This window comes from Falco punctatus (genome assembly GCF_963210335.1).
Source record: "Falco punctatus genome assembly, chromosome: 4".
Taxonomy (NCBI): Eukaryota; Metazoa; Chordata; class Aves; order Falconiformes; family Falconidae; genus Falco; species Falco punctatus.
Window position 1 is genome coordinate 45,012,048 of NC_137583.1, and position 14,942 is coordinate 45,026,989.

Below are 14,942 nucleotides of genomic sequence, written 5' to 3' on the forward strand. Positions count from 1 at the left end.
CAGCAGCCTGGGCGCCCCCAGCACCCTCCGCACAGCGGCCCAGTTCCGCGTCCTGCCCCGCCACTTCCCCTTCCTGCGGCCGCAGCCGGGGGGGCTGGCGGGCCCGGCCGGGCCGGGGGGGCTGCCCGGGGGCGCGGGGGGCCGGGGCCAACCCCACCTGCCCGCTGACGGCGCGGGGGCCGGGCCCGGCGCGGAGCCGGCGTTAAAGCGACAGGCCGCGGGCCGGGGCCGGGGCGGCGGTAGCCGCGGGTCCCCACAGACACGGGCGCCTGGGGGGGGCAACCCCCGTTTGTCCCTCAGGGCGCCCCACGTCTCGCTGTGCCTGAGGGCAGCGGCCCCCAGGCCCGGGCGTGGGGAGGGCTGCAGTCCCACGGGCCCGGGGCGCCATGGCGGGGCTGTGAGGTGGCAAGTGCCCAGCAGCGGGGACACAGGACGGGGGGGCACAGGGGGGCCCCCGCGCCTCATGGCCTGGCAAGGAGCCCGGTGACACCCCCGCTCCCCTGTACAGCACCGGGGGAGTCGGGGGGGCCAGCGCGGGGCGCTTGAGGCCTTTCCGCACCCGAGGCCTCCACAGACAGACCCGGGGAGGGGGCACCGATGGGGAAAGGGGCGATAGTGGTATGTTAACACCTCCCCCCGGGGGCTGGGCTGGCTGGAGGCAGCGGGGGTGCATGGCCCGACCCGGGGAAGGCCACCCGTGGCACCCCAGACGCCTGCCCGCCGTATGAGCCGGGTCACGGGGAGGGGGGGACAGGCTGGGGGGAGCGCTCGGCCGCGCAGGAGGACGCGGAGGAGGGGGCACAGCGGAACTTCGCGCTGGTGCGATGTTTCCAGCCGGGGATGTTTGCGGCGGGAGCACCGCGGGGGTTTCCGGCCGGGGCGGTTTTGGCGGGCGCCGACGGAAGCGGAAGTGGCGGCGGGGCGGGATGGAGGAACCCGAGATGCAGCTGAAGGTGAAGAAAGGTGGGAGCGGGCCGGGACCGGTGGGGGCGTGGTGGCACGGTGGGGCTTGTGAGTTGCGGGGCCGGTCGTGACAGGGCCCTGGCGGTTCTGAGTTGGCCGGTCGCGACAGGGCCCGGTGGGTGGCGACAGAGCGTGGGCAGGACAGGGCTCTGCAGCGACAACAGAAGTCACGACAGGGCCCTGCGGGTTGTGAGAGAGAAAGGTACAACGGGGCAGGGCAAGTTGCGACAGGGTGGATGGTAACAGGGTGTCGCGGGTGGTGACAGGGTACTGCAGTCACGACGGGAGCCAGAAAAGCCCCACGGGGTTAGTCACGATAGGGACCTGGAGATCGTGACAGGGCAGGGGGCGACGTGCCCCGACAGGAAGGTGCAGTTCGGGGCTGTTGGCCCCCTCCCCGGATCCTGGGCTTGTGTCCCACTCTCCCGGCTCGCCTAGCAGGACGCATGGATGGATGGATGGACAGCCAGCAGCGTCGGTTCCTGCCTAAATTACACCGCCTCGGTGTAATTATTCCTACAGAGTTTTGCATTTATTCCCATTTGCGGTCAGCAGCCCGCCAGACCTGTGGAACCCCAGCAGCTCTCACTGAAACAAAACCTCTGAAGGGAGGAGGAAAGAATAATTGTCCTTAAAATAGAAAATTATGCAGGGGCTGAAAGGTGTTCTGCTTCAGCCGGGTGAAAATGCTTCCTGATTCACCGGCCCCAAAACAATCTCTGATTTTTCCATCTCCTTGCAAACCTGCAGGGAAACAGAGATCAGAGCTGCTATGTAGCTGCGCAAACTGCCAGCTGAAAAGGTGTTCCTGTGGGGAGGGGAGCCCGGACAGAGCTTGGGCCAGGAGGAGAGAGGGTTGAGAGAGGGGAAGTGGCTCAGCAGGCAGCTCAGAACAGCACCGATACTTCCCGAGCCCTGGGAAGCCACCGTGTCTCCCCTGGGGACATTTTTAGCATGTCACCGGGGGAGGTGTCTGGAGGGGAGCAAGAGAAGGACCCTGCAGCATTGGAGGGGCAGATTCAGGAGAGCTCAAGGCCCGGAGCAGAGAGGAACCCGAGCAGCTGGTAATGAGACCAGGAGCTGCTGATGTTCCCAGCTGGATGGGGCAGCTGCAGGCATAGGAACGGGAGCCAGGCCTCTGCTGGGCTCCACTCATCTCCTGGCCCCCTCCAAATTGGTCAGAAAGGGCCCAGTGATGGGCACAACCTGAGTGGTCCCTGAAACCAGAGCAGCCAGAGCTCAGAGGGGACCGTGGAGGCAGTGACATCCCAGGCTGGTCTGTCTGCGGCCAGAGCCAAGCTCATTGTTGGTGGCAGATGCCATTGTGGGGAGAGTGGAAATGGAACTGTTTAGTGGGATTTTGCTTTCACATCCTTGTTAACAGACTAATTATGAAAAATACACGGGGTTTTGCTCTGATCTCTCCATTGTTGTGTTGGGGACAGGACCAGTGCTCCAGGCCAGCACCCTTTCCAACCCTGCCTTCCCCCTCCATGGCTCCCCACTTGCCATAACTGTTGTTATTCTTGTTGCAGTGACGGACAAATTCACGGAGAGCATGTACGTCCTGGCCAACGAGCCCTCTGTGGCGCTGTACCGGCTGCAGGAGCACGTGCGCAGATCCCTTCCAGAGCTCGCACAGCACAAGGTGAGCCATGCTTCGCTTTGAACTCCAGAGCTGCAACACAGGCACAAAATTTTGTCCTAAATTAGCACATCGTCCCTTTTTCACCTGCCTGGGGGAGAGCGGAAAGGAGAGAGGAGATCAGCCATCAGGGTGAGAGGTGCTGCGGGACCCCATCTCGGTCTGAACCAGAGGGGATGTTGCAAATTTACCTGTGGAAAAGTCCAACCGTGGTCCTCTGCTCTCACAGCTGGAGACAAAGAAAAATGAGTAGTCTGTTTCGTACAGGGAGGAGGGAGATGTTAAATCTTATTACCCCTGCTACACTGTGAGATTTTTATTTCCTGCATAAAATGAGGGGGAAGGCGGGAGGAGGGAAGGGGGAGCATGAAGAAACAAGTGAGAAGAGCCCGCATGAGGCAAAGCAGGATAATGAATCGCATCTCACAGCTGTGTTCCTACTTTCCTCCAGAGCACGGAGCACAGACACTTTAATGCCAGCGTTGTTGTCCTTCTCCCTCTTCTGCCAGTCATGATTCATTAGGAGTGATGTCTCATGAATAGATTACTGCTTCATGTCTATGCTAATGCACTGTCAGGCCCCATTTTTCACCTTTGCTTTACAGCCCTGGTTTCCAAATTAACCTGGATTGTGACACTTTATTATTCAATTATTTATTAACGTTTTATATAAGTGTCTGCGTGCAGTGGTAGGTATATAGAGATGTATATGTATGTATAGCACATGCTGATGCGATTGCATCACTGGCATGCAGGAGACAGGTTTGTAATATTATTCCTGAGCTGTCACTTGCTTTCATTTAATCAAGATAGTCCCAGTTTCAGGGAATGTGTCCTGAACAAAAGGAAATTGAGCAAATTGTATGACAAGTCATGCAGAGGGAAGAGATCAGTTTCCATCGCTGAACAGTGTGTAACGGGGATGAGGGCAAGGGGCAGCGCAGAAGCACTGATGGAAGCGGCAGCTGAGTGAAGGCAATGGACACAGAGCGTGTTCTTAGGCAGCGGGGTTTATGCTGGCCAAGATCTCTGAAATCTGTTGGTTCTCTCATTTTCCCTGCTCAGCATGCTCATCGCTGTTACTCGCAGTGTTCCGCGACCTCTCTGGCTCATCTAAGTTCATTCTCTTGTTGCAGCCATCCCACAGAATTTTCTTTTGTAGCCAGAATTGCTGTTGCTTTCCACTTCATTCCTGTGAGAAAGGAGGTCACACTGTCCTGTGGATGCCAGCAGCAAATACAAGGACCCTGCGTTCCCTTGTGTGACTGCAGCCAGCACAAGCATCAGATACCTTTGGTCTTTGATGCCTTCACGTTCAGGCTCGCAGCGTCCCTCCTGCCCTGGCCACTAGCCCTGTCTGGGGCAGCGGTGGCCTTTGTACAGGAGGAAGAGCTCATGGTGCTCCCTGCAGTGACAATGTGCATCAGGTCAAAGCTGATCTGACTGCGTGGTGCCCTCTGCCCCGGGGCACATCCAAAGAGGATGACTTGGTTAAGTGAACTCTCTTCATCAATGGGTTTTCAAAATATGCTGAGCCAGAGAAGATCAAGAAGCTGTTTGCCGCTCTCGTGTTAAGAAACATTTCCTGATGCTTGCTCGGAGGTGCTGCTTTTCACATCCATTTCCTTTTGCCCGCTGCATGGGCACTTCCATCTTCTTAACTGCTTTCCTGATTACTGGCTGCGTGTTTAATGGTGCACTGATGTGGCATGAGCTGGGAGAAAATGGCAAGAAAATTATTTGTGTCAGCTGGAACAAGAGCAGATCCAGAGCTGCTGCTCGTTACTTTTCCTCCAGCATTGTCAGCTCCCAAGTTAATTTTTTTTATTTTTTTTTTCAAAGGCTGCAGCAGCATGTTTGGGAGCATGTTCTCCTCCCTGCTGGTTCCTGGTAGGAACTGGGACGGTTAAACACAACTCGGTTAGGCCAGTGTCCTGACTGTGCTGCTAGGCTGCTGCCAATGGGCTGGTGGCCAGGTTCTCTCCATTGTTCTTGATCCCACTCTCATTTTATCCCAGTTTCAGGCATTGCTGTTTGCAGCAAATAGGCTGGGCCTGTCAAGCCCTTGAGCCCAGACAACAAAACCCCAGGAGAGAGGGATGTGCTCAGGCCCCTGACAGGGCCATTGTCACAGCAGAGCGTTCAATTAGATGGGGATGGATATTTTGGGTTGCTCTGCCAGAGCCCATTGGCTTTGTGGCTAGAGACTGGAACAGGAGGGTGTCAGCTGGGCTGTGCACCGTGAAAACACTGTCAGGTTTTATCTAAATCAGATCAAAGGCATTGAAGTGAGGTGGTTTTAATTCTTCAGAACAGAAAAGAAGAAAAAGCAACGTTCTGTGTGGATCCGTTCTCAAGTAATTTAGTTTCAAGGTGTAAGTAATGTATAAAGGAAACAGGATTTATTGGTGGTTTCCAGTTTTCCTTCAGCCACGCAGCAATTCACGTCTCTGGCTGGATGAGTTCTCCTGAGACTCGGCCTTTGAAATTCCCAGGGGGATTAAACCTTGGAAAAATTGGGAGGGAAGGTGCTGGGAGAAAAGTTTCTGCAAGGAGAAGGTCACCTCCACGTTTTTACAACAAGCAACTTTCTATGATTTGATAGAACAATAATCTTAATACCTTCCTCAGCATCTCAAACTCTCCAAGCAGATTTACCACCTCCCTGATAAGATACAGCATGATTCAAGGCTCTTGCTGCCTCTGCGCATCGTAGCCGCGCCACTAAGCCCCGCTCAGCACAGAGCAGCCTTTCTGGATTTCGCCTGATCTTTTGAGAACTTACATCTCCTCGTTAATTTACTTCCAAGCGATAGTAATATATCATTAGTGCTATTGTGTATTAATAGCTGGCTTTAGTTCTCAAACTGCATCCAAGGGCATGTCTTGGGAATTTGAAGAAAGGACATCAAGAAAAGATTAAGAAATGAGGAGCTCTAGGGAAAGGCTCTTGTTCCTAATTAAAGACATGAAAATCCCAGGAAGTGCTGGGAATGCTGGTAAGAGGCATCACTAGCTCTGATACTGGGAAATTATTGAAGTCCACCGGTGCTCAGAAACGGCAGACCGCAGCCAGGTGGCTGTGACATACCACTTAGCCAGTGCGATGGCAGGGTCTAAATGGTTCTTAAAGGTCATCTGGCACCTCTTGGAGAGAGCAGGGTAAGGAGCTGCCAGAAGATTTCTCTGTGTCTTTTGCAGCTGCCTCTGCATGCAGCAACAGATATGGTTGTGTTAACCGTGACTGGACTCTGGGACAAGTGCAGTCTCTGCGGGGTTGTGAGTCCTGGGGCGAAGGACCCTCTCCTGCAGAGAACTGCCTGGAGCCCTGCATGTAGAGGCTTGTTTCTTTTGTAGGTTAAATCTGTGTGGTCAAGCGTCCTGATGTAGGACAGGCTTTGAACAGCAGAAGTGATTTTGGACAAAGTCCAAGCTCCTGCCCGACCACTTTTGCTCACAGAAAGAGGCCCTTGGATTTTCCCTGGCTTGTAACTAGACCCAGCAGAATAGACTGGAGAGTTAGCTCCCATGAGAACATATTTTAAAGAATGCCCAAACTACTTAAGGACTTTTGAAATAGTTATCTATTGAGCTACACCTCTGAATTCAGCTGCGCTTTCATTGCGATTTGTGTATTTGTTTGGTTTTCCCTCTCCTTGGAGCTACAGCATACAATGATGTCCCCTGCCAGCGCTGGCTGCGTGCAGTGCTGCTGGAGTTTGTATGAAGTTTACAGGGCTCCTTTCAGCTCGGGAAAGGAAGGGCACGGTGCTGGCTGCTGCTTGGGATCAGATGCCAGAGTTTCAGAGCAGACTAGAGGACAGGAATGCTTGCAGCTATGAAAACATTTGTGGCAGGTCTAACGAAATGAGAACTTTCAGTGCTGTGAAAGAAATTTTTACCTGGTTTGGCATGAAGGCCTAAGGACCGAATTCTGCAGGAGCTGTGTTAGCTCCAATCCTGGCTACCTGCTGGGCCAGACACACCGGGAGATCTGGATGCCCTGAAACATCCAGCTGGTCTGCTGTGCTCAGTGCAGTTGCCAGTTGCTTGCAGCCTGACTGATCGTGGCTCTCAGCTGGCTTGTGGGCTAAAACATCTAAAACCAAGGGGAATTTTGCCAGAGTAGCCAAAGTGCTGGCCTGAACTAGTAGCCCTTCCTGAAATACACACAATAAATATTTATTTTAAATGCTCGTGTGTAGCACCCGGAGCCTGGAGTGTTGTCGGAGGCTGTTAAGAGGGAGACAGAATCCAAATGCAGTTCCCAGTGAAAAGCAGCCAGAGCCCTGGTTTGGGGAGGGCTGGCAGAGCGTACAGCTGCGGGCTGCGACGCTGCGGCTGCCTGGTGCGCACCTAACAGTGCTGCCTTCTCTTTCAGTCCGACATGCAGAGCTGGGAGGAGCAAAGCCAAGGAGCCATCTACACCGTAGAGTACGCCTGCAGGTACGGGAGACTCCTCTGAGCAGGAGGGTTGTGTTGGCATGCGGAGGTGGCGTGGTAGAAACAAAGCAGAAGCCACCTGCGCTTCCCTGATGCCTCCCTGGTGTCAGCTGGGGAGAGAGCATAGTCAGGGTGAGGGGATGAGGCAGCGCTCCCCGAACTGTCGCTGTGAACCTCGGGGGCTTCACTGTGCCGAGCGTGCCAGCCCGTCCCCAGGTCCATGTGTGCTGCAGACCTGCCAACCTCCTGCAGTAAATCCACCCACCAGCTAGCTAGTGTGTGAGGATGCATAAAGCTGAGGTTTCTCATTAACAATCCTCTCCGTCAGGGTGCGTGCACACTCTAAAACTGCAGTGCCTTTGGAAATACTAACCACTCCTCCATCTCCCTCCACCCCCCCTCTATTTCTTCTTGCAGTGCCATAAAGAACATGACTGACAGCAGCGTGTACTTCAAGAGCATCGACAGTCTGCTCAAACATGCCATAGCCATGAAGGATCAGCTGAATGCTGCTCAGGGCCGCAGGTAGCAAGGGGATATCGCGCTGCCTGTCTAGCTGGGTGACCCTTCTGGCTGGCAGAGGCTTTGGTGATGTCATGCTGCCCAGTGCAAATCTGCCAAGCAGTTACCTCAGTAATATGATTCTAGACTATTACTTGAAAGAGCACGCTGCTTGCCTTCCAGTCATCTTCTGGCTTTGTTTACTAGGAAGCAAATAATCTTGTTTACCAAAGGGTAACTGGAAAATAATTTATTTTCTTATTCAAAAAGGGATATTTGGTTGTGTAATACGTTAAATCTCTGTTGCGTCAAAGGCATTTGGAATGAGTTGATGCTACCGAGAATGGAGTAGGTGAGAGGCTGCCTTTGGTGCTATTCTCTGTCTTGTATGTGGCACCTTTTTGAGCAGAGTCCCGTAGAGATGAGTGGTAGGAGAACAATGATGCATTTTTGTATGTTTCCAGTTGAACTACAGCTACTAAAATATCTTCCAGCAGATTGTCTGAGTCTAGTGTATTTGTCCCTCCCAAGAACGATGATTGTAATGGAGTCTGACTGGGCAGGAGTGAGAGAATTCCCAAATGCCCATCCCTGACAGAACTACCACAGCAAACGGAGCCTCTGTCTCTGCAGAATGACTCTACCTTAGGCACTTCTGGTTCAGGTTGCATATTCTCCCAGTAGCCCGTGTGGCAGGGTCGCACTCTGCACAGCCCATAGCATTTTTAACGGGCGTTGCTGGTGGTGTGGCTGCAAACCTCGCTGTCTTGACACCCATGGGGGCTGGTGCGTGCTGCGCCATGGTCTGCGCCGCACGCTGCAAGGTGTGCTTGCCTAAGCTGCAAGCAGTGAGGTTTCATTTGAGGGAGCCCCTGGTTCTCCGCGTTCTGCTGGTGGCCTGCCTGCCTGCTGCACGTGACTGTCTCTCTCTTTTTTACAGCGCTGTTGCCCCACAAGCCAAGAATCCTCCAGCCAGTTCCTGATTTTAGACAAGACTGGCCATCCGCTGCTGCCTTCTCCAGCCCAGCTCTGCGTTCTCCAACCGCGGGGAGGAGTGAGAAACCACCTGCTCAACCTGTGAAGTTGCACAGAGGCCTCTGCCTGCCTCTCTGTTCCCAGTAACAAGGTGCTGCACTTGTGCAGGCAAATCCTGCTGCTGGGGTCAGGGCTGCCTTTGGGGGAGTGCTCTGGGGAGCAGTTGTGTCCCTTTCCACAGCACTCTGCAGAAGGGAGATGCGTGGTTCTGCATTAGTCCTTTCCAGTTCTTTTTGATGGCAGGCTGCTATGAGGCGTTTTTCTTTCTACCTCTTGGCCACAGAAATTTCTCAGAAAAACTAGGTCTTGCTTTCAGTGTTTTGTAGATGGCTGTGTAAAGACGTAATGTAGGCACACTTCAGCTTTGTTCAGGAGGCATTCTGCAAGGAAAGTTTTTTGTGTACGTGCCAGGGATCTGCTGAATTTGGTTTTAGTGAGAACAATAAAAAGAAAAAACAAAGTTCTGTCTAAAACTTTCCCCTGTTGCTCGCCTTGGGCTGGGGGGTCTTGAAACCTGCTGGCTCTGCGTGTTTCAAAGGGCACAGAGCAAAACAAAGACATGCAGCGTTGGAGCCTTTCAAGTGGAGAAACAAAACAAAACACCACTGTCCTGTTCTTCAAAAAAACCAAAAAACAACAAACTCCAAAAACCTAACAGAAAAAGGACTTTCCTCATCCCCTGTCAAGCAGTGGGAAGCAGAGCTGGATGCACAGCTTTAGAGGTTGCTTTAAAAAGGATGCAACTTCGATATTGATCAATCCTGGAACGAACAGTTTGGTCCTGCTGAAGAATTTAGCAAGGATGCAGGGATCAAAGCAGTGCTAAACTCGGTCTCCAAAGTGCTCAGGATAACGGGAGTCTTTCAGGATAATGGCACAGGAGGTGAAAGGGAATCTGAGATGGGCTGGTGACCAAGCAGCGGGCTGGCTGTCACCCTAGCCCCCACCCTGCAGCTGCAGACTCCTGGTTCCCTCTCGCTTGCTCTTCTTGCACCTCCTGGCTGCATGCTGGGGGAAAGCCCTGCTGGGTCGGTTGTACAAACTTGGTGCCGTGCTGGCTCCTGGGGATGGAGGAGGAAGGAAGGAGGCAGGGAGATACAGCCAGGTGGAGAAATCGGCTGGCATCTGCTGGAGGAGGGTAGGTCTGCTTGTGGGCAAGGTCCAGTTGCTGCTTCTCACCCACATAGGGGAAGTGGGGGTTTCACGTCCTTCGCTGCAGCTGGGACAGCCATGGGGGTCCTGCTGGGGCACTGCCAGCTGCTGCCCTGCCAGCAGGGTTCGTGTTTGCAGGGTGGCAAGTGTCAGCAGCGTCGCAAGTGACAGGAGGGGACAGGGACTCAGTGCAGGTGGCTGAGGGCTTTTGGCTTTGAGTGGAGGTGGCGTCTTCTCAGTAAAAGAAGCAAAGAGCATCAGGCAGTGGCTGCACAGACCCCTGCCCTGGTGAGACATGACCTATATTAAACTCTAAACAGATGCAAATTGTGGCCCAGGTGCTTGAGGCAGGGTGAAAAGGTCCCGTTTCCACTCACACCAGAGTTGAGTCCTTGCCCAAGGCTCCAGGTTTGCGCGACATCACATTCCTCATCTCCTCCGTGATGCTGTTCCAGGGCTTGCCTTGCACCTGCAGCAGCCCAGACTCTGCTGACAGTGTCCTGTGCGTTCGGGGCAGGTTGTAGCTCTCCTTCTCGGAGCGAAGCCCGGGGCTGCCCGAGGAGGTGAGGTTGCTGCTGGCTGGAGAGCCCAGCTGGGATTTGTGCTCCAGGAAAGGAGGGAAGGAAAATTCCCGGTGGATCTCAGGCCGGGGCCGGGGCGCAGCTATGTTCTTGTTGTTCAGATCGCTGGTGGAGGACTCGCCATGCTGGGCAGAGTCGTTCTCGTACAGGGTGTGGGAGACCTCAGAGTGGCTACGGCGCGAAACCTGGGAAGCCCGTACCAGGGCGTGCGTCACCGTGATCAGCAGGACAATGATGCCGGAGGAGAGGATGCAGGCGCTGGCGATGCCGGCCTCCAGTTCGAACAGCAGCAGCATGTAGATGGCGAGAGCTGGAAGGAAGAGCGCGCAGAACGTCTTGAGGAACTAGGACTAAAGCAATGAATTCGACCTGCACGATTCAGGCCAGAGGAGCCCTCACGAGGGCTGGTCACCCCAAACAGAAAGCTTACGCTATGGGAATGAGCTGGCAAAGGCATTTGCAAAACAAACCCGCTGCTGAAGTAGAAACTCAGCAGCTGACAAGCACTCAGCAACCAGCGCAGGATGTATGGTCTGGGCTGGAGATGCACAGTCCCCGTGGGGCTGCGCTGGTGGGCAATGAGCACTTGCCTGTTAGGTAGACTGAGACGCCGCAGCAGAACAAGCCGATGGCAGTGTGCCGAACTGTGCGGCTGTCCAGAAGGAACCAGTCTGCCCTGCAAAACAGGTGAGAAAAAGAACAGCTCTGTGCAATCTCCTGGCCCTGATCTCAGCACAGGAAAAACACCGATGCTTTGGCCCCTGCTAAGAAACTGAAACACTGTTTTTGCATAAAGAAGAGGTTCAGAGCCGAGCCCGAGGACCTCTGCTGAACTGGGGTTTTCCCCTGGATGCTGGGTTGCACGGCTCTGGGCTGCCGCCCTCTCACTCAGGAACAGATTTGGAGGTCACTCAACATTTCAAACTTTTCCTTCGTGGCTCCTGTGCTTCAGAAACCAGATGGGGCTGGGGGCTGGGAAGAGACAAAGGGTTGGAGGCTTTTTGCAGGTAACCAACGACAAGTGCTGGCACATTGACTTCAGCATGGCCAGGTTCTCTCTCCGCCCTTGGGACTGGGGTTCTGTGCTCAGCTCGGATTGCAGGCCTTTTGTCTGGAAGGGGCTTGGCGCTTGAATTATGCTTAAAAAGCTTCTTTTGAGCAGGGACTTAGTTTCCCACCTAGCACAGAGCCCTTGTGCCTGCTGCTGTGCCTCCCACCGCATGCTCTGTGCCAAGCCACCAGCAGCTCTGCTGGGGCAGCTTCGGAGCCATTGACCTGGCAAAGCTCAGTCCTTGCTGGGCTTTGGAGGCTGCTGTCACTAGAGGATGCCTCTGCTAATTGGGAGAGCGGGATGTGGTCTCGTTAAGGGACGCAGCGTAGTGTGGACAGGGTGGAGGTTGGTGGACGGGTGCCAGGCAACTGGAGGGGTTGGAAACGGGAGCGCTGAGAGATGCTGGCAGGGCTGTGTGCTGGGAAGCTGCCAAGAGTCCCTTGAAACAACGGGGGGTGCACAAGGCGTTGCTGGTCCTGCTGGCCACCTCCAAAAATCTCCAGGAGCTGTTTGGAAACACAGCCTGGCTTGGAAGAAGCAGCTGAAGGGGCAGCAGCTCAACCATCCTCCTGGCAGGACCAGCCCTCCTGTCACTCCTCCACAGCAGCCAGCTCCTGTGGGGTGAATTCTGCCGCCAAGGATGCTGTGCCCTGGCCCAGGCTCCCCCCAGCATGGCCTGGCCCCCTCCCCTCCTCCCGGGCTTCTTGTAGCCCCTTGGCTGTTGCCGCCTGCATGGGGACCCTGCAGCCAGGAGCTGTTAATAGACCTTGGACCCGCTTCTCGCTGGCAGCGGGGAAGAGCAGCCGCTTTGTTTTATTAATTACCTGAGTCGGGGAGGATTAGCAGGGAGGAGAAGGACTTTGTTTGGAGCTGGCTGGGACTATTGAGCGCAGCACTGAGAAGCAGAGCGGTAATTCAGTGTGACAAGCCCAACGTGGGAAAGGTCCCTGGGACGTGAGCGGGTCCCCTAATGAAACCGGTGCCCGGTGGGGCCAGGCCAGCTCGGCCATGAGGAGATGGCAGCTAACGGCATCCCACATCGGGGAGAGGGGCCACCTCCTGCCAGCACCTCCTGCCCAGGGGCAGCCTGCAGCATCCCTGTGTCCAGAGAACCTGCCCTTCTCCTCCCAAACACCAGTGTAACCCTCGGGTTGCAGCTGGGGAAACTGAGGCACGGCCAGCCTAAGTGATCTGCTTGAGCTCCCAGGCAGAGGGAGGCCAACCCCGGGGCTCCCAACCCTACAACACCTCGTATCACCTGCAGCAAAGCCAAAAGCAGCCTCTTGCTTTGCAGGGGGGGAGAGCACAGAAAAATCAAATTGTTTGGGACGAGCTTTCCTGCTCGACGAGCTGGGGGGCTCCACAGCCGCGCAGAGGCCGTTGGTCTGTCCTCTTAAGTCCTTGAACAAGTCACTGCTGTTGGAGAACGGGCTGTCCTGCCGCCAGCACGCTCCGTCTCTACCTGTGACTTTCCAGCTGGCTGCCTGATTAGTGCTACCCCTGGTTCCCAGGTGGGATTGTTGGAGTCGAACCTCACCGCTTCCAAACAGCGCATTTTACAGCCCAAATCGATACCAGAGCTCAGATTTACGGCTGCTGGGGACTTTTGCTGCTCTAACAGATTACCAGCAGAAACTCAGCTCCCACAGAAAGCAAAGTTTGCTGCGGGAACTTTGTGTTTTGCAGAAATTTTTGCTCTCCTCCGTTAATGAGCGCACCGAGCATCAGCCTCGCTTGGAAGACGCTAAGAGGAGATGCTGCCGCTAGTTGGAGTGCCTCCAGCCGTCGCGCTCCACACAGAGCACGAGGCATTGATGGGTTTGTCTAATTAGGGACAAAAAGTAACTGTTGAAACATTATAATTTCCTTTAAATGAGTTTTGACTTGCTGAAGGTCCCAAAATGGTCCCCTGGGGCCCATCGCATGAGCTACAGGGAAGGACTTCCACCTACGGACCAGTTTCCACCAAGATGCTTTTAAATCTGATTATTCACAAGATGTTTTGTTGGGTTTTTTTAACCCAGGAGCAGAGCTGGTGCTGGGCCAGGCCAGCACCAACCCAGCCCAGGTCCCCAGCAAGGCCAGAGAGGGGAGTTGCTTTGGAAATGGTTTTCCAGGTGTAAATGTGCTGGTAATGATTAAGTCGACACATGTCTGTGGTTAATGATCCCAGGCCTGCGGTCATTTTGGTGCTGTGCGAGTGGCCTCCGCAGTTACCCCAGCGGTGACCCGAGATGCCCAGCTCTCCCGCTCCACAGGGGCAAATCTGGGATGCTCCTGGGCATCGCGGCCGGGCCCAGCACATCTCCCCGGCCTTGGCCCTGCAGCTGAACTGGCCTCGCAGGCTGCTGTGACCCATGCTCCTGTAACTCTGCAACCCCAGCACACGCGGGTTACACAGGGATGTTACCAGGGAAATTAAACAGCGTGTATTAGTAGTAGATCAGTAGTACAGCAGCCGGGTGGACGGGTTGCTATAAACTTTCTCCTAGTTGATACAGTCATTAAGCGCAGCTACACCCGACACGATGGGGCGCGTCAGCCACAGAGATCCCTGTTTCCCCGGCAAATGCCGCAGAGGGGGATTTTGTGACCCGTGAGTGCCAGCAGCATCGGTCACTCGCACAACTCCCTTTCGCAGGGGCAGTGACGGGGGGGCCCTGGCAAGGCTGGATCTTGGGGTGCAGGAGGGGTCGGCAGGGCTGTGCATGAGCCCACACCGAGGGGACAGGCAGCCTGTGACAGGTCCTGGGTGACACCCCTTGCCCCCATTCCCCCCCATCCCTCCTACACCCCTCCAGCACCCTCCGTCCCCTGCAGAACCCTTCCCCTCCAGCCGCCTGCTGCCCCCCAGCCTCCCCGTGCCCAGGACCCCTCTGAGCCTCACCCACAGCACCCCCGGGGCTCCGGTGCCCCCCAGTGCCCCTGCCCCCCCCCCAGCCCCGGTGCCCCCACCGCTCTCACCGGTCGGGCCCGGGCTGCCCCCGGCACAGCTCGGTGCTGAAGTAGCCGTGGAGGAGGCAGAGCAGGAGGCAGCTGACGTTCAGCACCAGGCAGAGTGCGGCCAGCACAGCCGACACCGGCAGCAGCACGGCGGCCGCCGGCTCCGGCAGCGCACCTCGACCGGCACCGGCACCGGCACCGGTGCGCCCCGCCGGCAGCTGGAAGATGAGGCTGGAGGCGAGCAGGGCCATGGCGGCGGCCAGCGTGCCGAAGAGCAGCAGCACCGTCAGGGCCCGCTGCGGGTAGGCGGCGGGCATGGCGGGGCCCGTCCGGCCCCGGGAACCGGGGGGGAAGCACCGGGAAGCGGGGAAGGGGCAGCGGGCCGGCAGGCTCCCCGGCCTGCGGGAGCTTCCCCGACCGGGGCTCCCAAGCTGGATCTCAGCCCGGGAAGCGGCACCGGGAAGCGGCACCGGGCCGGGGCAGCGGAGCTGCGGCCCCGCCGGGGTGCGCCTCCCTCCCCGCGCCGCCGCCCGGCCGGGGCGGCCCCTCCTGCCCCCGGGCCGGCCCCTCGCCGTGGGGTGCAGCCCAGCGCCCCCCCGGCCGGGACCCCCCGCCCCGGCAGCGCAGG

At 56.2% G+C, this 14,942-nt stretch overlaps 2 protein-coding genes across 4 annotated transcripts; one reads left to right on the forward strand and one right to left on the reverse strand.

Moving 5' to 3' along the window:
• Positions 1-178: 178 nt before the first annotated feature.
• On the forward strand, positions 179-9,047 carry BORCS8 (BLOC-1 related complex subunit 8). 3 transcript variants are annotated; one of them, XM_080384031.1, is made up of 5 exons: positions 817-963; positions 2,499-2,611; positions 6,990-7,054; positions 7,469-7,576; positions 8,493-9,047. In XM_080384031.1, exons 1-5 carry the CDS (start codon positions 825-827, stop codon positions 8,533-8,535), a joined length of 468 nt encoding a protein of 155 aa, XP_080240157.1. In that variant the 5' UTR covers positions 817-824; the 3' UTR covers positions 8,536-9,047. The 3 variants fall into 3 exon arrangements, with proteins under 3 accessions (XP_080240156.1, XP_080240158.1, XP_080240157.1); XM_080384030.1 differs by lacking the exons at positions 6,990-7,054; positions 7,469-7,576 and having other exon boundaries at positions 179-953; XM_080384032.1 differs by lacking the exons at positions 6,990-7,054; positions 7,469-7,576 and having other exon boundaries at positions 801-963.
• Positions 9,048-9,180: 133 nt separating this feature from the next.
• Positions 9,181-14,904, reverse strand: TMEM221 (transmembrane protein 221). The gene is made up of 3 exons (XM_080384027.1): positions 14,336-14,904; positions 10,911-10,996; positions 9,181-10,630 (listed from the first exon to the last, which is right to left on the reverse strand). Exons 1-3 carry the CDS (start codon positions 14,629-14,631, stop codon positions 10,113-10,115), a joined length of 900 nt encoding a protein of 299 aa, XP_080240153.1. The 5' UTR covers positions 14,632-14,904; the 3' UTR covers positions 9,181-10,112.
• Positions 14,905-14,942: the final 38 nt, after the last annotated feature.

Coding starts and splice junctions, on each gene's coding strand:
- BORCS8 (XM_080384030.1), top strand. CDS start 725: ATGAGCCGGGTCACGGGGAGGGGGGGACAGGCTGGGGGGAGCGCTCGG. Junction 954..2,498: donor AACCCGAGATGCAGCTGAAG/GTGAAGAAAGGT, acceptor TTCTTGTTGCAG/TGACGGACAAATTCACGGAG. Junction 2,612..8,492: donor CAGAGCTCGCACAGCACAAG/GTGAGCCATGCT, acceptor TCTTTTTTACAG/CGCTGTTGCCCCACAAGCCA.
- TMEM221 (XM_080384027.1), bottom strand. CDS start 14,631: ATGCCCGCCGCCTACCCGCAGCGGGCCCTGACGGTGCTGCTGCTCTTC. Junction 10,997..14,335: donor GGGCAGCCCGGGCCCGACCG/GTGAGAGCGGTG, acceptor CCTGTTTTGCAG/GGCAGACTGGTTCCTTCTGG. Junction 10,631..10,910: donor CGTCTCAGTCTACCTAACAG/GCAAGTGCTCAT, acceptor TCTTCCTTCCAG/CTCTCGCCATCTACATGCTG.